Source organism: Calypte anna, chromosome Z (assembly GCF_003957555.1).
Source record: "Calypte anna isolate BGI_N300 chromosome Z, bCalAnn1_v1.p, whole genome shotgun sequence".
NCBI classification, from domain to species: domain Eukaryota; kingdom Metazoa; phylum Chordata; class Aves; order Apodiformes; family Trochilidae; genus Calypte; species Calypte anna.
The window spans coordinates 41,539,412-41,564,466 of NC_044274.1; the positions used below are offsets into that span (position 1 = coordinate 41,539,412).

At 36.8% G+C, this 25,055-nt stretch overlaps 1 protein-coding gene across 1 annotated transcript in view; it reads right to left on the minus strand.

Moving 5' to 3' along the window:
* Positions 1-6,374: 6,374 nt before the first annotated feature.
* CNTLN (centlein) overlaps positions 6,375-25,055 on the minus strand; it is a 178,812-nt gene continuing 160,131 nt past the window's right edge. Inside the window, 3 exon segments of the mRNA XM_030467597.1 lie at positions 6,375-6,476; positions 14,156-14,233; positions 15,541-15,726. Coding sequence (XP_030323457.1) covers positions 6,375-6,476; positions 14,156-14,233; positions 15,541-15,726 — 366 coding nt within the window.

The following is a 25,055-nucleotide window of genomic DNA, read 5'->3' on the forward strand; positions in this document are numbered from 1 at the left end:
AAGGCAAGACCCAGGGAAGCCAATGAAGTGTGGAGCCCTAGCTCATGGTATATCTGGGTTTCAGAGAACTAAGCTAGTTTGTATTGTCCAGAGCAGATCAGATGTCAAAGCTCTGTAAAACTCTATACCTTTCATATTTAGAAATGCATATACACTTCTGCATGTGCATGTACACACATAGACAAGTGTGTGTGTGTATATATATATATAAAAATGTTATTATACTTTAGGAACTCACCCGTGTGACACTGTACATAATGCCTGTAACTAGCCAATGTGTTTCACATGTTGAGATACCAGCTACCGCTTCCCGAGCGACAGGTCTGTTTGAAACCCTATTTTTGAGCTTGCAGGAGCCAAAAGTCCCGGCCAGGAGGCACAATAGAGACCCGCACTCTCGCTCAAAAAACAAGCACTGAACTAATTTTTTGTGCAAGTTTGCCATCTAGAGGACACATCAGGTAGTTCGTAGGTATGGCTCAAAACTGCACTGCCTTGGTGGCAATATGATCTTGCAAGTGTTGAGCTGATACTTCTGCCCAAAACATAATCAGTTCCTCACTAAATTTGTAACGTAAATATATAATCTGCGCCTGATACCAGTGAAAAAGGATTTTAAAGAATATTCATATGTCCTGGGTTTGTGAAGAGGAGTTTGGGGAGAGGGAGGGCCATAGGGCAGCACTTATGAGAAGCTGCTGGAAGGTTCCCTTATTCCAGTCCTTGTCCCACATCTACACAAGACTGAGCAGATCTGGGAAGCTGGTAACATAGTCAAGAACAGGAAAACAAAACTGGAAATTGTATTAAAATGGACCTGCAGGATGAAGTTAGAGAGCAATGCCAAAGACACCAAGGTCAGTGAAGAAGGAGGGAGAAGGTGCCTAAACAGAAATTTTTCCACAGCCCATGGTGAGATGGCAGCTGTGCCGCTGCAGCCCATGGAGCAGCACGGTGCAGCAGTCCCTGAAGGACCGCAGTGGGGTAAGTGTGGATTTGTGGGTAGATGTGAAGCAGCAGCCTGTGCAGGATTGCAGAGCGGGGCAGATGTGGATCTGCAGCCAGGGAGGGCCCCGTGCCAGAGGAGGTGACTGCTCCTGAAGCAGCCGTGACCCTGTGTGCAGCCCAGGCTGGAGCAGTCTGTGCCTGAGGGACTGCACCTGTGGGAGGGACTCATGATGGAGAGGCTCAGGAAGGACTCTCCCGTGAGAGGGACCCCGCGTTTGGGCAGGGGAAGAACATGAGGAGCCCTCTGGTTGGGGAGGAAGGAGCGGCAGAAACACCGTGTGGGGAACTGACCCTAAACCCCCACTGCCCCTCCCTGTGCCCTGAGGGGGAGGCAGCAGGGAAGGGATCCGGGCCTGGGGAGAAGGGAAGGGGTGGTGGGAAAGATGTTAGGATCTGGCTTTTTTCTTTCTTCTTGTAGATTAAATTAGTCTTTCTTTTTTCCCAAATTGAACCTGTTTTTTGCCTGTTACTGTAATTGGAGAATGCAAACCTCCCTATCCTTGTCTCAGTTAAGGGGCAGAAAACATAATTCACATTAGATACTTTTAATCCCTTTATAGTAAAAATGATTGTTTCAGAAGCCGTCTCTTCTTCCACTTGTGCAGAAAAGTTTAAATATACATTAAAAACAAGTATGTTCATTTTAGAGAGCGAATTCTGCATTTGTGACAGAGAAAAGTAAAATACTTTTCCCCTTCAGAATATTGGACTTTGTAGCCTTCTTATGAAAACATCTCAAACTGAATGACATTTTTCCACTGGAAGATGCTTACTGATGCTGCCATTTTCTTTTTTTTTTTTTTTTTTTTTAATATAAAATTAGAAATATCTTTCAAATATGTTTAAAAGATTAAGAAACATCTTCAAGTATACATGGCAACATTGCCAACAAAGTTTGCAAAATAACTAGCAGTATTAGAATTCCAGAGGAAACTGTGAAGTAGTGTAACCTAATTTATAGTTTAGGGTTTGTTCCCATTACTTTTCTCATTAGGCTGTTTAGCTTCCAAACTGCACAAAAAAATTTCTGTCTTCCCAAGATGTAGGACAATGCACCTACCACCATTTAAAACATAAGAAGGAAAAAAATCTTAGCCATGGTACCCCAATAATTTTAGGAGAGGAATGAGGTATTCAGCAGACATATTGTTTTTATCTCAAGTGATAACCACCCTTCTCCCATCCTGGCCCACTCACTCCAGAGACTTTTATAGGGAAAAACTGATGCCTGACCAGTGCATGCATTCCCTCTCTGGAAACACTTTCCCAGGTGACTCAGAATACCCTGTTTGCTAGAAACGCACAAGGTAGAACAAGTAAGGTTAATTATTGATTAATTTTATTAGTTGAAGACAATTGGTATTTCATGGCCTTTAAATCCTCGGTGTCACGGGTGCTAATTATAGAGGTCCTATAGCACTACGTAGAGGACGTAGCAGCACTACGTCCTGCTGCAGTGTGCAGTGCCTGGCATTGCCCACAGGCAGGTACTGGATGTTAAAGGGCAGAGCTTGAGTTATTCCCCCAATGCACATGCTCACCCCCAGAGGGAAGTGCTCCTGAAGCCAAGAGAGGGACACACCAAGCTCTGAGGCTCTAGGCTGAGTCTCGATCCAAGTGGGCTGCTCCAAATTTTTCACAACACAACTCAGACAGCAAATGATAATCTGAGGCTTGCTCTTCCTCCCCCAGCTTGACGTTCTTGGAAGCTGGAAGCTGATTTGTAAGATAAATAAATTACACCACTGATGTAAGAAAGTGTTAAATGCCATGGAAGAAACAACAAACACACCAGAATCCAAGGGGAGCCATCCCATAGTCTGAATGCTACTATTCTCAAAGTGTTTTATTTCTGTATTTCATAGGGACCAGAGTAACAAGATGTTAGCCATGGGGGTCCCTCCCCCATGTTAAAAACAGTTTCTTTAAGCACACAATTTTAATTAATCTACTCTGCATCAGATGGAACAAGTTGGTGTAGCAAATAAAACAGTGAGAGATTTCTTCTGCCTCTCCCACATGTTTGTGTTAAGAGAGCAGCAGCCAGAAACAGACTGCTTGAGGGATCTAAGAAAACAGACCTGGCAACCATTCATTTTGCATTTTTGATGGTTCACAAGGCTTGCATGCACCAGCTTCTCTGATAGGAACAGCAGGAGTGGCAGGAACAGACTGTATTTTGTAACTGTACATTTAGAAACTGAAAAAACAACACTACAGCAACCATGATTTATTTTGAGAATCCATTTTACTTTGCTACTGGATTAGCAAGCATCAAGACCTATGACCAAAGAAAGCAGACAGGTTTCCACAGTGGCTCTCTGAGGACCACTTAATGGAGCACCAAAGACTGCCACCCCACTCAAAATCCCATAGCACTGCATGGGGATCTGATGCCATACAAACTTAAGGTAGCTAAAATGATGCATAAACTGCACATTTTTCTGATTTTCTTTCCAACCTTTACATCACATTCTTCCTCATCATGAACCTGAGACCTTTCTTTAAAGTTTGTCTAGTGGTAAGGATGTTAATGTTAACATACAGGAGGGTCAGAGTATGTACTTATGAGTGCACAGGGCACAGCTGGAAGGTGCTGGTGGAAACTGTGGGCCACCTGTGTGTGTGGGACCCGCTCTGAGGCTGCTCTACCCACTTGTGAATTTGTTTGCTTTCTCAACACCTGAATCATTAATTAAAACCTTCTTAATTACCAATACAGTCAATTGATGGAAAATCCCCAAATAAAGCTGTTTTGTTGTCCATACAGACAACACAGTCAAAAGTCCTTTAAGTGATTTTTCCTAAGGGGGTTTTGCTAGACCAAGTGAGGAAGTCTTTTCCTTTGTTGGAAAGGAACATGTAAAGCTTCTTCCTTACTTGGCCAAGGTGCTGTGCCCCTGCTATCAGCGACTTCCTTGCTTTCCCAGAGTGAGCCATCATCTGCCTCCCCGTGGAACATGAGCTCCGAGGCAGTTCTGCGGGCTCACTCCTTAGCAAGTGAACATTTGAAGGAGTCAAAGTCTCATCAGAGATGAGGCAGACAACTGCAGAAGGCTCAGATGAAGGGAAAGAGATTTATCTGTACTGAGGTATGTCCTGCAGAACTTGTTTTGTTCAAATATAATGTTTTGGCCAAGTAAGACTGATAAGCTTACTTTAATTTTAAAAGAAGAAGAAAAATAACCCCATACCCCTGAGGCCTATGCCACAGATATACCAAGACTCCACTTTTTGGAGGTCTGGTGACACACAAGGCAAACAGCTGCAAATAAATATTTGCTGTATTTTTCATTCATGGAAAAAATTGTGATAATTCTGGCCTCATGTAGGTTCAAGAGTTTCTGTTTTGCTCTCTCTCTTCAGACGAAGTAGATAATATATGGTTCTGCAGCATTCACTGCTCTTGTTTACTCCTGGTCCAAGAAAAGAGCTCTCTTCACATTCAGGTGCTCAGGAGATACATAAATGTGCAGGGGACAGTAAAGCAAGATGTTTAAGTTATGAGAAAAAAACGTACTAGTCTGGGAAATGTTTTTAAAAAGTTCTTTTGTTTTCATGCCAGTTAGCTGATATTACCTGCTCTTTTACTAAGACGAGATAGGCAAGAGCAAAGATCAGCACAAAAATCAGACTTGTCCCAGCAGGTTGTGCAGAAGATGGAAATGAGACAAGGAGGCTCATCTTCACAGAGCTTCAGCCTCACTGCCCAGCAGATGTTCAACTGAAATCATTTTCAAACACATGTTGCTGGCATTACTGAAAACCATACGTACATGGTTTTCACATATTTCAATGGATTTATTTTCCATAATTTTTATTGTCACTGGAGCCCATGTAAATTTTTACATTCAGTAAAACCCTGAGGTTCCACAGCTTAATTCCCTTTTGCATGGGAATTGCTTTCTTCTGCTTGCTTCAAACATGTTGCCTGACAATTTCATATGATACCCATTATTTCCTGGTCTGGAAAAAAGTAGTGGTCAACCATTCCTGAAGACGCATTTCTTATTTTACATATAGGCTAGTTCCTGGCTTTAATTTACAGGTACAGGTGGGATACATTTGCATGATTTTAAGTAATTCAAATAAAAATTCTTTCAAGCCCCTGTTGTCACCAGGTATAACTGAAGTTTACTTACATCTTCCTTTCCTCATCCTCTTCTCAGAGATATCAAACAGTGAACGCCATAAATAAAAACCATGGTGACACTTCAGTAAAAGCACTCTACTGACATGCAGAAAACTTCTGTTTCTGTGCTTCTGTTGAGTAGGCCAAAAAGATCTTGCTTCTGATTCCTCAACCAATATGAAGAACTGAATAGTGAAAATTCTATTTGTTGTAAAACAACTTCATATACATATATGAAGAGCTTAATGTTATTAACATACGAATTAAGAAATCTGTTTTAGGCTTTTTTTGGCTTGGTTTGGGCTTTTTTGTTTGTTTGTTTGTTTTGGGTTAGTTGGTTATTTGTTTGTTCTTTAGTGGTTTGCTTTGTTTTGCTTTGTTTTTTGTTTTTCATGTGGATTGGTCCTGAGGAATACAAACTCTTAAAATCAAAGATATGAAGAAGTAGCAATTATTGGTTAGCACCACTAGAGAAATATTAGTGTAAAAAACAGGCCATTGTCTTTATCATCTTTTCTGTATGCCATTTTCTCAAGGAAAATGAGGGCTTGCAGCTTAGTGTTGGTCACGAAAGAACTGGGACTACTAGTGAAAAAACCCACCCTGGAAATATCTTTATTGTATTGAGTTTTTTAAATACAGTTAAGTACATAGCACAAAATACACTCCAACTCAGAGCAAAATACAGTTTTTTCCCTACACATTGCTCTGTATTTAATACTTTTTTTCCTGCAATCATTCATTTTCTCATTTTTTCTAATAAAAGAAAGCATATAATTTTATGTTGTGTTTTTAACATAAATCTGGGATTTACAAAGAAGCTACAGGAAATTAGGTATTCAAAATCCCAATGATATTCCCAATTCCTTTGCAAATCCTATTCTCATCAGTACAACCAGGAGTTACTTAGCTGCACTTTGTACTTTCTGAACTGTACAGATGCATATTATTCATATCAAAAAGTTCCTCTCTCTGCAAAGTTGGCACTGGTGTTCAATGCTAACGTATTTCAAAGAAAATAAATCTTAACTTTGCATTGATCAGCGGCAATTTTTGTCCTTAGGAATCAACACCACCTTTCTCAATAGGAATGTAATTAGTTCCTCTTGTTCAACAATTAATTAGTTCACAGTTTCTACTTACGTATTGAACATGCATATTGACAGTTCTTTATGTGAAGAGGAAAGAGCACACATATTTCAGTCATGCTTTGTGAAGATAGGTCTCAGCAATATCATGCAGTGTGTTTTATGAGAGAACTGTACTCTTCTACCAGTATCATCTTCTCATCTAATTTCTCCTGTATGGCATCCATTAAGTATGCAGCGAAAGGAAACTGAAAAAGAAACACAGTAAGGAAAAATTATCAATGAACTTTATTTTCTTTGTGTGAAAAACATTTATTAATATCTTTAAACCATTAGATTTCACTTAAGTGTGACAGTACCACACATGCACACATCTGATCTTTAAAGTTCACCTGACTGTTTAGTGTCTGAAAATTTGCTATCATAAAAATGATAAAAGAACAGAGTAAAATGAAAAAAGATAAACGCCTTATTGAACAATTCATGCTTTACTGACCATGTTAATGATGTAAACTGCAGTAGCAGCATCTCTGTCATTTATCTTCAATCAGCTGATCAATAAAAGGTTACAGTCATCTCCAGGGCACACAGAAATGATAGTGTATACTCTCTACTCTCAAGGGGATGAGACAGAACTATCAATACAGCTCTTGATGCTGTGACAACTGCCTTAGAATCACACATAAAAAATTGTAAATAAAAAAAAAACCTCAAAACAAACCCCAAATCCCTGGAAGCTCCAGTTGTATTGATTGGGATATAACAAAAGTATCTCCTCCTCTCAAATATAATACCAAATATATAAGTATGTATTTCCATATTTACAGAGAAAAATTAAAACCTCTTTTATATATCCTCTAATATAAAAGATATATTTGCACAATCAATGATATATTTTTGGTATATTTTTCAGTAAAACTGCTTTAATACTTAAAGCATGCCACATTCCTAGTGCATCGTTGTACTGTAAGCTGGGAAGTATTTTTGGAGGTGGTACAAAACACCAGTCACTGCAGCTCCATCCAGAGAGTGGTGAATGCTGTGCCAGAGAGCTGAACAGTGTTTGTTAACCCCTGGAAAATCTCTGTTAGCTCTCTTGAGCTCCTGGTGAGACCAGCAGTGACCAAGGGGTCACTCCCACACCAGAAGTAGCAGCTGACACTTTTATCAGAAGGAGAAATAATTTTACCTCAGTAAGGCCACCAGAAATAAATTAGGTAAAACACAGGAGTTGATTGAGCAGGCCAATTACCAGCTTCCTCTGCTTTTCACAACTGTAGTTCAAGGCAGTACTTTTGCATCCAGAACCACAGTGTCGTTCTACATACATGTGTCACTGCCCTGATTTAATTTTTTCCACTTCTTTATTCCATGTTAAAGAGAAAACTATATAGTACTTATACCTGATAATGTACTGCTTGTTTCCTAGATATATGAAACAAACAAAAAAAAAATAAACAAAAAAACGAGATGTAAAAATACATATAATAAAAACACTGGTGTAATGGCTTGATATAAAGATATGAATCTATATACTGATATTTATAATTACTAACAAGTTAAAACAATTATTCTAAAACAGTAGCAAGGAAAATCTTTCTAATAACAAGCATTTATCATGAAGTGACTGTAACAGTAATTCTACATGCTGCTCTAGTCACTTGGAAGTTATAAAAAAAGGAGAATAATATGCATTATTTCCCCTTTCTATTGGAGAGGGGATTTTGAAGAGCCAGTACTTGCTGGCCAGACATATTTCCATCTGTCATAAACAATTTTTGTCTATGGTAAGAATTTTCTATTAGTCATCTACACCTATCAGCTTTCTCCTGTACACTATTGCGATGACTTTTTGGAGAAGAGAGGGATACAGTTCACTAAGCACAAATCTATTCAAACTGTTATTAGACATAATTCTACCTGAAGTTCTGTGCTACTGTGCTTGAAAAACACTGACTCCAGCATCCTTTTCACTCTAATTGCTCTCTCTTCCTTGTATAACCATGTTTTTTATGACAATTCAGTTGCCTCTAAGTCTCTAGTTCTTCTTGCCTTGCTTGACTACATTAATTGCTGATACATTTCACTTCCTTAATATTGTTCCTGAGATGAATGATTTCTTATTGATGTCTCTGGCTCATATCATTCCAGCTACATTTTACTTGCTGCTCACTAATCTCCGTAGTTTTCATGTCACAGTAAAGTGATCTTTCAGGAACTCGTTCCATTTAAATAATTAATCTAAATCAAGAGCATTTGAAAGTTGAAAGTTATGTCATTCTTTCAACATTTGTTGATTTTAGAGAAAGTGTTGTATGTTTTTATCTGGTTTTCCTTCTATACAATCACCTGGAACTAGATGATCTCTACAGTCCTCATCTTTAATAGAAGCCTGTCAGATTTACTTTTAATGATGGCTCTGCAACTATCCTGGGAAGCTTCCCTCTACATTTCTCCTCAGAACTTCACAACTGTTGAAGATGTCTCTACTCCAAAGTATTAATCCCTGCATTCAAACCTGCCAGATGCTTGGGGAAGGCTTTGGGACTTCAGTGAGTGCTAAGTGCACACCTAAGGAGTGAAAGCTTGCTTATACCACTGATAATTACATATTTTAATACAGAATGGTACTTCCTTCAAATGTTGTACAGTTTTCTGTGCCACAACCAATTTATCTGAACACTAAGAATTAACAATTATAGCACTCATAAATCAGTACAATATGGTAGACTTTAAAAGAAGGAGTATTTAATTGACTTGTATAAATTCAGAATATTTGAGAGCACAAACTACGTGTGGGTTTAAAGATTTTTATTTACGTCCTTACCTTTAGTAGAATTATATATTTATTCTTTGATAGTAGAAAGCCATATGAATGAAATGGCATATTTCTTACATAATGTATCAGAGAGAAATCTTCTTGTACAGATAACTGTAAAGTAATATGATCCTAAAGAGTCAGGAATGCTGACAGTTATTTCTGTTTCTATCACTTACTTATTCTGACCCTGAGTATACCTGTTCTGAACATCCCTTCTGAAAAAGTTAACTAGCAGTATTTGTTGATTTTACATGACATGACTGAGTCTCACTCAGCACAAGTGCATAAAAATACACTGATCTGCCAGTGGAAAGACTCGTAAGGAATGCAAGGCAATGTTGTTACTCTAATGAGATACAAAGCCTCCATTCATGGAGCAGAGTGCCTCTGCCTCACAAAGTCTGAAATGTGTTAACATAAAGGTATGTATTTCCTGAAACCCTGGCATTGGTGGTTACATATATTTTAAATCTCACTGTATGAAGATAAAATACATTTGTCCAACAAAACTATCCAACACACTGCAAAGCTGCCTCGAATTGAAGTGAACCACAAAGAGTAACTTGAAACAAAACTGAAGACATTCACATTGTAATGAACAATTCATCCTAATTTCACTAGAGAAGTCAAAGTTAAAAAAAAAATAACATTGGAGTGCTTAACTTCATCCTTGTTGCTTGTCCATCCTCCTTTGTGATGGCTGTATACACCTGATCATATAAATATATATGCGTCTCTACAACACATGGATTCTGTATTCTTTTCAAGAGTTATTAAGTCAATCACTCTTTTTTTTCAGTCCAGGACAGGTGATGAAACGTGGTTTTGGTTTTATGCATGAGATAAAACACAGGTTTATACTACAAAACACTGCCAATACACAGGACTGAGCCCTTAGTTTCATTATGACACAAAAATCTGTTACTTTTGGATGGTCTAATAACAGCATTAAAGGTGCTGAGAATATGGTTCAGACTGCACTGGTGATGCTTTTTAAGATATAGGTACACCTAGTGACTGTGGTAGTGGTGGGTGTATGACTGGTGTGTTAGTGCATACATGAATACAGACGTGCATGTGAGCAGAGGACAGGCAATGAGCAGAGACCTGTTCAAAGAGAAGAAGACAGACACAGGCTGGAGAGAGACTAATGGACACAAAGCAGGTGAATTCCAACCCAAGATATTTGGAAGGAAAAAACCCACAGCTGTTAATGCCCATTCCCAGATGATACCGGAGGAAATCTATATTTAGAAGCCTGGGCAAATCCTAAAAAGGGATTAGGGAAAATCCCTGCCAAACCCTGTTCTAGAGATAGATTATACACGTACCTACAGAGTTCCCACAAAACAGAGGAGAGAGTTTTTCTGGAAGTTTTTACCATTGGAATATGGTTTGTAGATTCATAATGAGTACATGAGAAAAACTATTTTATTGCATAGTTTTGTTTATGTGAGATGTGATATCCCAAGTGCTGTATGTTTCATCAGGGACTTACTAAATCAATGCTGTCATTCAGTTTGATGTTTGGAAGAACTAGACAGATTATTTGTGTTTTATTAAAAAACAGGTTTTTTGAGACTTCAGACAGTAAGCTGCATTGGGCTAACATGCTGTACTTACACACAAAATTATTAAAAGATTGTTCCAAGATGCTGTTCCTTACAATCAATCACAATTAATGAAAGCCTTGGGTGGTAAAAGAAATCTTGTAAAAATTATGTGAAAAGAATCTTCTTGGTTAAACTCTGTAAGTTTGATATGATGGGAAAAAGCTAGACAAGATTTCTGATTTATAAATTTTTTTTTTTTTTTTTTTTATGATTATATTACTGTATACTACTATACTGTGCCAGGTTTAAATAATAAGAAATACACAACCCAATCTGAAGGGAAAAAAAAAAGTAGAAGCCTCATCACTTGCCATGCAAACTGTATGGATACATATATACTGGGACAGTACTTCCCTCCTCTTCCAACTATCGTGAGCTGCTAAAACCTCAATGGTCTATAATATGATACCTCTCCCAGCTTCTCCCTCCATACCCAATCACACATCAGTTTGATAAATCTGTGCATGACCCAGACACCTCTAAGCAGGTACCAGATAACTGCATGTGTGCCTGAGAAGCCTCTCCACATACGGATTCTTCATAGGGAAGAGAACCTTTTACCGTTTACCCTTATGTCAGTTACTAAGGTGTTTCATTTTATACTTTACTGAGAACACTCTAGCCAGTGGATACTAATGTACAAATACAAAAAGGCAACAGAAAAAGCATTTGTTGGCCCTTCAGGCTTTAAGTCTGGATGGCCAGTGAGTTTTAACAGCTCTGCAGAATTCAGAACAAGACTGAACTTTTTGATCATCTTATTCTTCCTGATGCAGAGATGCCTCTACCAAATTGTAAACTTCTTAGCAGTGGTGTAGTTTCTCCACATGTTCCTATAACCATTGACAAAAATAAAGACTCATAGTCTGACTAGGGTCTGTGAGCCTCAGGATGCAAAAATATTTATCACTGAAATATTAACATTCTTCTAAACTGACAAAAATTACCTTTGCAAGTCAAAAGAGAACTGAAAATAACAGTACAGATGAAGTGTGAAACAGAAGTGTGCTGTCTTTTATCATCACACTTTAGGGGAATCTATAAAAAGACAGTAAAAGCAACTAGTGCTTTCCTCATCCCCCCCCCCCCCCCCCAAGTTCTAATGTAGCAGTAAAATGGCATATGTCAGTAATAAAAATAAAATGTCTATGACATTTTAAATGTTATCGTACTGTCACAGAGGAATAAAATTAGCTTGAAGAATAATCTAGAGGGATATGATCCAGTTCATTATGTATAACAGCAACAGCAGCAGTTTCCCAGTGTTCATAAAGGTTTCTCCATTAAATTTACCTCCAGTCAATAATTAGGAGTCTACAAATAAACCTAGGCAATTAGATCAATACTGCCACGCAATTATGTTCCAAAGTCCAGGCTTAATGGCACAAAAAGACACTATATCAAACTGCAATATTAAGTGATCTGATGCAATTTTCACATGAACATTTTCTTAGAATAACAGAAAAGGGCAAAGCCTGCATCTCTGCTCGAGATGCAAATGGCTATGCAGTTTGCCAGCCTGTAAACAGTAAGTCTGTTACCAGCAAAGTCCTGACAGAAAGCTTTCATTACACAGAGCTCTTCTGTGAGCTGCTCTCAAATAGAGATCAAGAAATCTTTAGCAAGTTCCATGCATATGACTTGGCATGGACAGGAATGAAAAGCAGAGCTGGCTGCTCCCAAAAAACAATTCTAAAGATGGTCACTTTTCTAAGAATTGCTTTTACACTCTGAGCTCCTCTTGAGGAAACTGACAAGATGGAGAAAAAATTACTGAAAATCAAAAATTACTGAAAACCAATATTAACTTACACACAAACATATTCAGACAAGAGCCATGAGCTCCCATATGCTTAGCTAATGTTTGCAATGCTAACGCAGTTGGTAACATATCCACCAATGTTCTCACTCTCCATGCCCTGTTTTTTCCTGTCTGCCTGTAACATGTGAAATGATGAAATGCTGCTTAGCATTGTTTAGTGACTTACCAAAGAATTATACCAACATAGAGTAAAAATTGTTTGTCATATTCCATGAATCTAGTTCCTATTTTGTACTCCATAGTATGGAGAGAATAAAGAAATTTAGATTTTTACAAAAATTCTTAAAATTAAGGCAACTAAGCAAAAAAGAAATTTTTGTGCTTTTACTGATGAGTTCCACTACAAGATTAAATTAAAAATCAAGTATTTCTGATAAAACCAGGAAAAGCAAACTGGTATTTCCTCTTCCACAGTGGCAATGAAGCAGTCTTAATGTTACTAAGTTTTGATAATGAAAGCAGGAAAACCTGTCATTCCTTAAAAATCTCGTTGTGAGACACAATGTAGACACAAAAGCTATTAATGATTAGATATATAAATCTGAATGTGACTGTTCTCTTGAAATGGCTTTCAAAATATTTTCAGTCATTCATATTGTTAACTGAAATTAACTACATTGCTAATGGATCCATGCTAGTGAATATGCATTAGGAACACTGGATTTATATATCAAATTTTATTTCTTTTCAGACATCAGCTACATATCATCTTAATAAAGGAGACAGCCAAAATATAATGGAAAAGTTTCAACAGTCAGTGTATGTTGTCAGTGATGTCCAAACAAAAGCTGACTATGGCTAGAAAAGCAGGACTCTCACCTGCCAATAAACTGCCCTTGATCACTTACAAGAGGGGAGCATCCCAGCAGACTCTGTGTGTATTAAAAAAAAGACTTGAAAGAGAAGAAAAAGTATCACACAGGTCACAGCAGCAGTCTCAATGGACCCCTCAGGGATTTCTGCTAGTCTCAGCCTTGTCATCCTCTATGCAGCTTTCCTCTCTGCCCAGAAAATGTCGATAGGAAAATGTTTGAGGGGCCTCTGGTGGAAATTTTTTCATTCTTTCTGCATTGACAGGATGCCAAATCAATATTTACTTCCCACTAACAAGCTGCTCGAGGTCTCTGTAGAAAATATTGTAGAGAATGCGAGAAGACACGATAATAAACAGCTGTCTGGCTATGAGGAAAACATGAATTGACTGGAAACAGGTCCACAGTAAAAGGTCACTGAAACCCATGAACTCCTCAGGTGTCCATATCAACTAGCAACTTTAAAGGCACATAATAAAAAAATCTCTTTTTCCTAAGAGGTATCAGAGAATGGATCCTTTGCACTCTAGCAAGCACTACACACTATTTCAGTAATTCAATTAATACATTTGCCAAGATTTGTGCTGGTTTTCTCCAGCATTTTTTCACTAGTTTTAGCTAATAAGTAAGCTTTCACAAATCCTTGCTTTTCCTCACTTTCACCCAGAGACTTTTATTTTAAGAGAAATAAAACGAAAATGTTACAAAACATGGATCTTGCATTGCCTTATCACCCTATAGTTTGGAACCATCTATGGCAACATGATTACAAATGTAAAAGATCTATTACAACCAAAAACAACTTAGCTACTTAAAGGAGGAAGTTATAATTCATTAAGGGAAGACATAAATTTAGCACCTGTTCTTCAAGAAGTTTCTGTATATGCTGCAGCCATTGTTTATCTTTTTCACATTCCATTTTTGTCTTTGCTGTTTCCTAAAAATAGAAAAATATAACACAGACACAATATTTTGACACCATGGGAAAAGAACATAATGAATGAAAAAAGAAACGCATAACTGGATATACATTAAATAAGTAGCATGTAGAAGTGGAAGGATGCTTGCAGTTATCTGGAGCATATCTACCAAGTGTGAGGGCTCTGTTAAATTTATAAACCTATTCTTCTAAGTGCATGTCCCTAGAAACATGCAGGGCATGCTCCTTTTACGTGAATATATAGATACATGTGTGATCTATCTGCAAATTTTACAAATTCAATGTAAAGGTTCCAAAGTCTTCATACCGATAAACAGAACATGTTTCTAAAACTTGTGTAGTATAAATTCATCACCTGTATTTTAAATATGTTTTCTGATTATGGTAAAGTATTTGTGTGTGTTTTACACATACATTCACAGCAGTGACTACAACAAAACAGGAGGTAGAAATTATGGTATACATGGAACAATTCTGTCAAAATTAATCACTTTACAGGAGTTTATAAATGTTCATAGACAGGGCAGCAGTAATTTTATTTGTATTTGCATATGTAATCCTTATCAGTGCATACATATACAAGGCACCTTTATTTATGTGAATACTCTCTTTTGTGAATTCTGGAATTCAAAGCTCCAATAAGGCTAAACCTAAGTCATCACTTTAATACTGTTATACCCCAATAGTGGTCAACTCCTAAACATTCCTGTTAAATGAAAGTACAGGTATTATTTGATCAGGCCTAAATAAATCTAGGTAAGAAATCCTATTACTTTATCTATTTCATACAGGCTGATTTGATGAAACACTATCAAACATTTCCCAGTAAAATGTATGATGGAAGCAACAAAAAAGGCAATAGATACCCCTAGGAACCATCTATCTACTAGAAATACATTTAATAGGTACCACAATTCAAGAAAGGAAGGATCAGTGGAATCAATCTGGCACAGCAAGACACATTCTAATTTTAGTTTCATTAATGCAGAAGTCTATTTAAAATGTATAACACTGCCTAATTGTCTCTACAAAAAGGAAACTACTAAGGATTTTAAAATTTTCTCCACATCTGCATGCTCAAAACAGTATATTTATATTTTATTTATCCATGCTTGAAGTCTTGATACCCTAAGAGTCTCTAAGCTGACCTTTTTATTTAAATTCAGATGTTCTGTTCTAAATGTGTATAATGCTGTATAGTGAAATTCCAGTCTTTACTGGAAAACTTTTTTCCTCAAGAATGGAAATGGATGGCACCTTCTGATCTAGCCCACTTTTAGTGAAGAGTCCTTAAAATAACTTACCTCATCATCTTCCACTTCTAAGATCTCCTCAAGATCAATTGTTGAAACATTAAGGATAGATGCTGCCAACTGAACAGACTCTTGTGAGAGACTCTTTTTGCATGCTCTCACTTTTCTCATTTTTTTTGCCTGCTTGATTTTTATTCTCAGCTCTTGTACGCTGTGCTGTAACTCTCTGGATAGAGCCTGAAAGATGCAAGCAAAAAATGGTCCATTGCAATTTTTCTTAAAGTGCAAAGACTACAGAAAAAATAGCATCACTTAGACTAAGCACCTTTAGATGGGAATATTCTTAATTCTGTGTCACTGGTTCAATAGAATAGATGTTGTAACGTTTATATTTAATAATATTTGTATTTAGAACAAAAATTGTGAATTAATACATTAAGATAAAATACCCTTCAATACATATACACGATTTTGAAATTAATGTCTTTCACCTAATTAACTGTATTTATAATGCCATCAGTGGCAAGCAAAGCAGCTCCCGCAGAAGCAATTAGAAATTCTTCCCTCATCAAGTATACCTGAAATTTTCTTGAAATAACAAGTGTCCAAACTGTGGCCAAACAGAGGTCTTTTTAAAGCTTATTCATACCTCACTGCATTAAGAAACACCAGTATACTTCTTTATTAAAAACCTGGAATTTTGGTTCCCACCAAGACAGGTTAATTCAAAACTGTCCTGGCTACCAAACCATAAGCACTTTATCCTTGGAGCACACGTGTCCACTGTGTTACTATCAAAGGCTTGCATAGAGTTCTCTTCTCTGTTCAGCTGGTCTCTACAGGAGGTCAAGAAGCCTCTTTGCAAGGGTGCTCTTAGCAGGGGGTTGGTGTTTTAAACAGAAACCAGCTCAGGCTGTGGGAGGAAGAATCAGGTGCCAGAACAGAAGTGCTGTTCTTTAACCCCAGCTTTGACAAGGTCTGAAGAAGGGCTGACAAAGCCTCAAATTTAGATCCCATTAAGACTGCTAGGTTTAAGCAAGAATTAGAGCTTTGCAAAGATGCCTGATGCTGCTAATGCTGTGTAATTAAACTGCCTTTGTTATCATCACTCTAATTAATAGTGATTAATAAAGCCAATAATAATAAAGGACAATTTTTCTGTGATAATTTCTGAAACATGATATACACTGCTGAGCCATAAAGGTGCTTGCAGCTTAAAAAAAAAAACCAAAACACAAAATAGAAAACCAGAAAAATTCTATTTAAAAATATTTGAAAGTTCTAAATGACAAGAAAGAAGAATCTTTATCTCAAGTCGAAAGAACAGGATTACCAGGACTTAGTATAGCTTAGGTAAAAACCTAGAAACCCAGGAAAAGTAAAAAATAGTGAGATGACTAGACAAAAAAGCGGTACTTGTGGTTATCAGGACAGAACCCAGCAGGAGTGAGGCTACTCTCCTTTGTTTATTTAAAACTAGAATAAAAGGAACAGTATGAAAACATCCTGCTGAAAAGACTTTGCTGAACTGAATGAAAGCTGAATGGAGTCCAAACCTGATTTTGGCTTCTGTTCTCCAACACCGCACAAGCACTGCCTTGAATACCTTCCATAGACGAAAATAAGCCAAACTGCACCACAAAGAATTGATAGTCTAAGTTCCTACCTCTCCCAGTTCCTGAAGTTCTCTGGTTTCATGAAATAACACTAAGCATTAGTATAAATCATAGTAATATTTATGTTAGAGTAACAGAAAAAAAATTCAAAGCAAAGAAAGACCATTTTTTTTTTAATAACTGTGTCCTGACAGATAAGAGAAATAACTCATTGTCAGAAGATCCTTGTAGCATATTCAGCTTCCATGACTCAAGCAGAACCATGACTACCAAAGAGACACCTTGGCTGAGATTAAAATGATGTAATAAAGTTTCCTATCTTCACATATGGGGGCTCATCTTATTAAACTATCTCTCACTAGTAAGCTGATTAACTCCTGAAAAATCTTTTTGCAGAATGCCTTCATCTCACAGAAACTGACTGCATAATTATGAAGCCTGATTACTGGCGTTTGAAGTGAAGTACCCTACAACCTCAAGTGTACTCAATATACAGTCAGAAAGTATTTGCTGATATATTTCGAAGAAAGCACAATAAATTCACCCCATCCCAAGATTTATTTCTTTTTCTACCACTTTACAACTTAACATTTTTCTGCATTTAGCTAATATTTAATTACCATCTCACAAATTTGGGGAGAAAAGGTACAATAAGATTTATCCCATTTTCTGTTGTAAGGGTGGGTCCCTCCATTCACAGTATTTCCAACAAAATATGAACCTTGAGGAACTCCACCTGTCACTGGTCTCCATCAAGGGAACATCAAGCCACTGACCACAACTCTTTGAATGAGACCATCCAGCCATTTTCTTATCCATCAAGTGGTTTATCCATTCCATATCTTTCCTATTTAGAGACCAGGGTGTCATGCAGGACAGCATCAAATGCTATGCACACATCCAAGTAGATGATGAAAGTTGCTCCCTTCTTGTTCACCAGTGCTGGACTCCAGCGTTGTAAAAAAACAACGAATGTGTCAGGCATGATTTTTCAGGTGCTTGGTGAAGCCATGCTTGTTGCCACCAACCATGCCTTCATTTCCCATGTGCCTTAGCAAAGTCTTCTGGAGGTTCTGCTGCATGATCTCGCTAGGCATAGAGGTGAGACAGATTTGCCTGTAGTTCCCTTCCTTCTTTCCCTTTCTGAAAACGGGGTTCTGTTTCCTCTCTTCCTGACAGTGAGAACTTAACTGGACTGCCATGACTTTTCAAAAATGATGGAAAGAAGCTCTGAAACTTCATCTGCCACTTCCCTCAGATGGATATCATCAGATCCCATGGACTTGTGCATTTTTTGGTTCTTTAGGTGGTCTTGTGCCTGCTCTCCTCCTGTGTTGGGCAAATCTTCTTTCTTACAATCCTTTTGGCCTTCTGCAACTTGGGTGATATGGCTAGAGCCCTTGCCATTGAAGACTGAGGCAAAAAAGTCACTGAGTACCTCAGCCTTCTCCATACACATAGAGAGATTGCACTTAATTTTTTATTTCTCCTGAACAGTTTTAATATAGTAAGGCATGTATAAAAAAACATCCCATATGTGAAAAATAAGGCTACTTTATGAACTTTCAGATCAGACACTCAGTGATCTTTTATCTTCTACTACTCACTACCAAGTTGCAATAGTAAGGTTTTAACATGAATTTTTCACAAGATAAAAGCCTTGAAAAATGAAGCCCCCCTCTGATTTTAGCTTGGTTTTTTTCTGTTGATAGATCCTCATCTTTGTGTGCTTATTAAGTGATTTCATTTACATGTCAGTTCATGTGCTTTCAATGTCAAAGCCACATGTCTTTAACTGAGTTAGGAAGAACTATTTCCGATCTGAAAATGACAAAAAGCCTAAGAGTTAACCTATATAAGGTTTTGTTGGTGAATGTACTGAAGCCAGTTTAATACTGTTCTTTATTTAAAAAAACGGAACCAATGCATTCTGGAGCCAAGTATAGAATTTTAAATTACAACATTTCTCACTGTGTATTTCAGACTTGTTTTCAAACTGATAAGCACAAACAGATGATACAAACTGCTGCAGTAGCATCAATAAGGAATGTAGCTTCAATACTATACTGATATATGCTAAAAATGCCTTTATTAGTTCTAGTAATATTAATATTCAGTATTTTCTTTTTTTGTTTTTTGATGTAAATTCTAAGGGATTTTTTTGTAAGTAAGGCCATTTTCCCAACTTAGATGTTACCATCAAAGTTATTCCTTAGCTGCTACTAGCCAACTAGAATAGTCAGCCACTAAAACTATCATTCTAGTTTCTTTAAACAAAAGCAGTTATCTGATCCTGACTTGCCTTTCTAAAAATTACTTTAAAAATACTTCCAATAATGTTTAAATAGATGTCACAGCATGATTGCTGCATGTCAAAGAAAAACACTTTTATAGTAATTTCATTTTATTTTATAATTATACATACATACACAATTTAAATAATGAAAAAAAAAAAAAAGCTCTTTCACCTAAATAAATACACCTTCTAGATGTAACTGCTTTTCAAAAAGGGATAAGAGCATAGACAAGAAAGAGACAAAACCTATCTCTGCATCAGATTCGTCTGGCCAAGGGCTATAAAATGCAGTATTCTGACTCACAGGAATAAGTCACCCTCAGGAGGTTAACTTAATCCTTATGATCCCCAGAGATCCCATGTGATTTCAGAGACTCCAGCAGATCCCCTTGAAGGAGAGTGTGAAAGTGTAAAGGAGATATAGACCAGTCTTACATTCCTCCACCAAACTCAGTACAAAGTACTGACCAAAAATGCTATTGTCAAATATTAAATGGTAGCAATATTTTACTACTATTTTACATTATTTAGTACAGGTCACATTCACAATGTAATGTGTGGGTTTTATTTATCTGTATTCAGCCAATGTTTCTGCTCTGGTTTAGAAATTTACAAACGTATGTTCAAGCTAGGTGGTTCAGTTCTTTATTTCTACATATTTGGACTTAAAATATGCTTCCTTTACCTTTTCATTAGGAATCAAGTAAACAAATAAACTGTAGAATACATTAAATCCCCCCCCAAAATAAAAAAAGATACACTCAAGGGAATCAGAGTGACAATGGTATCTAAAAACTAGCAGAGCTGTAAAGTTTCAAAGGCTAATTCAATAAAAAGCTGAAAGGGAGAAATACATCCAGTACCTAGCTCTCTAGGTACCAGACTGATATATATATATATATAAATATTATATACATATGTGTGTGTGTGTGTGTGTGTGTATAATTTAAATGAAACAATCTTATGCTGACTGGTGCTGAGAATAGTGCTCGCAACTTCACAGGGATCATTGGAAGATGAAAGCACACAGTGCCTGGAAGAAATGCCTCACCTGCTGACCTCTGCATGACCTGATGAATTCCATTTTACTTAAGACTGAGAAATTACATTATGTACATACAAAATAATGCAATACTGAAGTTTTATCTACAACCTAATTTTCCATATCCATTAACATAAGCAAATCTCAGCACAGGTGAGCATAACTAAGGATCTAACAGACAAAATCTGAAAAACTAATCAAAGTAATTCAGAGTATTACCAGCCTCTCCTACCCCTGTGGCAAAAGACAAAAGCCATCTTTATTTTCTAGTCCAGCATCCTAGACCAACCCTGCCTTCTTCATGGCTCTGAGCTATGGGTGATAGCCTGTGAACCAGAAAAGAGGAATTCAGTAATATCCCCAAACCAAGTATAGTCAGAGCACCTGGAAACATGTAGACAGATTTGCACCATATTGTTTTACAGCTATTAAAGAGAAACCCACTGCAGCTTTGACAAAGCCCTTGGGTCACAGAGTATAAAATGGCCTCAGGATTTCAGTTTATCATCACAAAAGTCAATGTCTGGGCTTTCAGAACTGCAGATCCAAAAACCAGTTGAAGTGCAATAAGGAAGAAGAATATTAAGGTACAATGAGAAACTGTGTTGCATAAAATTTGATAATGTGATTGATAATCCAGATTGGAATTTTTACCACTATGCTGTCTTAAGTTGTGTTATGCCTGCTTGTCATTAGGAGAACAGAGGGAAGAAAGTCTCACTTGATCAGCAACAGTTTAAATACTGTTTTTCTCCACACTTCTCAAAAATAGTTTTGCTCCCAATCTCATCCTACATCCTCTACCAAAATACTATTCCTTCTTGATTCAAAGCCATCTATAACAAATTAATCTTTATAACCATTTATTTTCCAGCACAAAATTAAGAATGTTCTTTTGACCGCATTTTCTTAACCAGATCCAGATGCAGAAAACCACTGGGAAGAATATTAAAAATATTTCAATTTATATTTGTCATTTGTGAGAAAAGGATATTGAATACAATGCACTATGTCCTAAAAGACAGTTCAATTTATTTACAAATTAATAAAAAAATTACTTAAGTCACAGTTTTTAATTTTAGATTTTTTTCAAAACAAACCCTGTTTAAAATAATTGTAGGCTATATTTCTGTAGAGAAGTACACAATATATTCTAAAGAGTATACTTAGGAGTTTTAAAACTCCGTTTGTGATTAAAAATTAGGGGGTTTTGTAATGCTCATTGGTTTGTTCTTTTTCTTTTCTAATCCTCTCTTGATAGCTGCACAGCTATCACAGTTTCATTTATGCCTGAAATCTTGCCTTAAAAGTCTGTTTCTTCTCTTAGAATTCTTTGTAACATGACTTTAGGCAGGATGAAGCCTCTCTTACTGCATCTGCTAGGCATCCCATTTATAGAACATCCAGCAGATACTGTTATGAGGGATATTTTGTCATACACGACATTACAGCTTTACAGTTACCTAATCTCTCCTGTACATTAAACTTTAAGACTGAAAAAACCTGAAGTTGTAGATCCAAATGTTTTCAGACCAATGCCTTTTTTTAAGTATCAAAAAACACTCCACAACTTTCATTGTACTGCTGCTAAATTTTCAACACAATTACCACGTTTTGTGACCTATAATAAGGAAAAAATAATAGTTTTCTTTATAACAGAGAATGAATTGAAATATGTATAATCAGTGTGGGGTGACAGGAAGAATGCTTCTGTCAAAATATATTGGTTTTTAAAATTATATTTATGTGAAATGAGCAATAATAATAAAATCCTATTTACTTCAGCATTTAAGTCCTACCTCATTTGCATTAATTTTTTCCCTGCTGTAAATTCTTCGGTTTCACCAGGATTACCTCTGATTTACACAGGTACTAGCAAAACTCACATCTTTCCTTTAAGACATCATATATTACAGTTATTTACACAGAGAAAAAAAGGTACCGACAGAGACTGCGGCTTCACACATGTATAGTAAGAGTTGCCTGGGGTCTCAGAGAGTTTATTATCTGAATAGTTAGGGCAGACAAAGTCAGCACAGTTATACTGGACATAGCAAACAAAGAATATTCAGGGCAGACCAAGGAATACTGAGGTGAAGCAACACTCCAAAGGTCACATAGCAGGTCAGTGACCACAATGTGAAAAGCACCAAGATCATATTCCTGACACTCAAGTCAGTGTCTGAGTCTATGCTGTTTTTCTGCAGAAACATACACAAAGCATAAAAACTATAAAACAGGTGCCCTGTGTAAGACCGCTGCACTGATGAAATAATTGTGTTTGAAACCTAATTTAAGAGGTCAGCTCTGGCATGCCTCACACTCTCAAAAAGATTCTGTAAATCTTAACAACTGTGTTTTCTTAAAAAACTGTTTTGGTTTTTGGGTTGTTTTTTTTTTTGTTTTGTTTTGGTTTTTTTTATACGATTCCACCCTCCTAGAGCTCTTAACACCTCCCCGTAGCTCTTCTGGTATGTCCACTGGGGAATCCTCTCAGCTCCCACGTTTCAGAACTGATGTGGAGACTTCACAAGGCTTTATATATAGGTGCTTTTGTAGTCATCTGATCAACAGACATGAACTCTTAAATAAACCATTACTGGAGACCTTTCTCCTCCTTTCCAAGTTTTGCTATGTTTCCTGTCATTTTGCATAAAAATTTTCCAATCACTTCAAGCCCAGAGCCTTTACTATTTTTTTTGTACTCACGCACCCATCCTCCAAGTCTTCTAGCTATCCCTTTTTTTAAGTTAGCATCATTTCTATCTTTCAGACCAAAATGGCCATTGCCTTTAAGCTAGGCATCTTTCTATCTTTAGGTTACACACAGGGTTGAGTATCAGCTTTAAAAATCAGTCTCTCCAAGCCATTTAAAGGAGTCACAAGTGGATATATACCCTTCCAGGGAATACAATGCAGCGTCTACAAGTAGCTCCCAGCTAAGGCTGTTGCAGTCTCATTCTCTGGAAAACCTGGCAGATTATTTTTTTCCTTAGGCAGAAAAGGAAGTTGTTTGGGAGTTGGAGAAAAAAGTTTCCTATGTAGCTCAAGTTTGTTGGATCTGTTCACATAGTATCTACTACTAGAGAATCACATTCTATGAGAATGGTTTCCAGGCAATGTACAAAAAATGAAAGCATTAATATCAGCAGCATTAATATCAGCAGCATTACTATCAACAAAAACACCTGTGTAAGTCAGACATGCATCTAAATTTTACTTGAAATATGCAAGCACAGCTGCAGAAACCTGACAGAACTTGCATTGTGGTACCATAGGTGGAAGAATTTAGAGGAAATAATTCCTCCAAACTCTTAATACAGAAGGGGATATATCTATCTATCTATCTATAAATAAATGAATTTTACTTCTGTTATCATCTTTACCTATGACAGTAAAAAACTAAAAGCAAGTGCTATCCCTCTAAGCCTAGAAAGCAAAGAAAAAGAAGAGTAAGGAAAAGCTTTTCAAAATCTTTCTATTTATTCTTCATTTTTAGTAATCAAGATTGTATCCATTAAGACATCTACATTATATGCTATCCCTGGCACACTGTATGCATCACTAACCATATGCTTTCTGTACACTATAAAACTTCAGCCATTCACTTCACTCATTAAAATTCACATGGTCTATTATTCCGTTTACAGTCTAATAGATATTCACTGTCACTATTCAGGCTTTTGATTCAATTTGCCTAAGTCCCAGATGCAGAGTAATCCTGATGGAGATTATCTTAATTTATCACCATTTTCTTCTCTGAACCAAGAAAGGTTGGTATTTCATAATAAAAGCTGTGTTTCTCATTTTTTTCCTAAAGAAGCACACATAGTGAAAAAGAACCAATAAATGCCTGATACTTCCAATATTAAGATTTTTTTCAGGTACATAAATTTTGCTTTGCTTATAGGACACTTTCTCTTAAGGGTCTGTATTTTGCAGATAAGAATACAGATTGTCATCAGACTGGAATGCAGCCTCTGCAACCAAATATTATTCTGATTTTGACTGAACACAGATAGGCAGACTCATCATCTACTCTATACAATACAAAATAATCATTGTGGTATACTTTCCCAGGTAAAGTGTTGGCAGTTTGGAGTATAATAAATGAAATATAGTTATCTTTTGGCTTTTAAGTGTTCCCAGTGGACAACATTTGCTAGCATCCTGAAGTTATATTTAAAGGTGTCCACTTTCAAATTAAAACTGACAGAGCTGATTTACATGATTCTATCTGCTGTCATTTTCAAAACGTCCCAGTGACCCACTGAAGAAATCTCTGATCAAACAGTACTTCCAAATTGTTACAGTTGATAAACATTTGTGTAAACTTTTCAAGAAAAATCATTTTACATCTGCACAGCAAACTATGGCTCTATTTCATAAAAAAATTCCCCAGAATTTTACACTTATCTATTATGCTTAGCATTTTTAGATGAAGAAACAAATGATCATTCAAATGGCATCGCATATCTGATCTGGGTACCCATATAAAAAGCATGCTTTGCACACCCTGGCCTGGGAGGCAGTTGGAGTAGTACTGCCAAGAACACTAAATCCACAGGATTTGAGAATACCTATGAAGAAAATTTCTTACTGTGTCAGCATA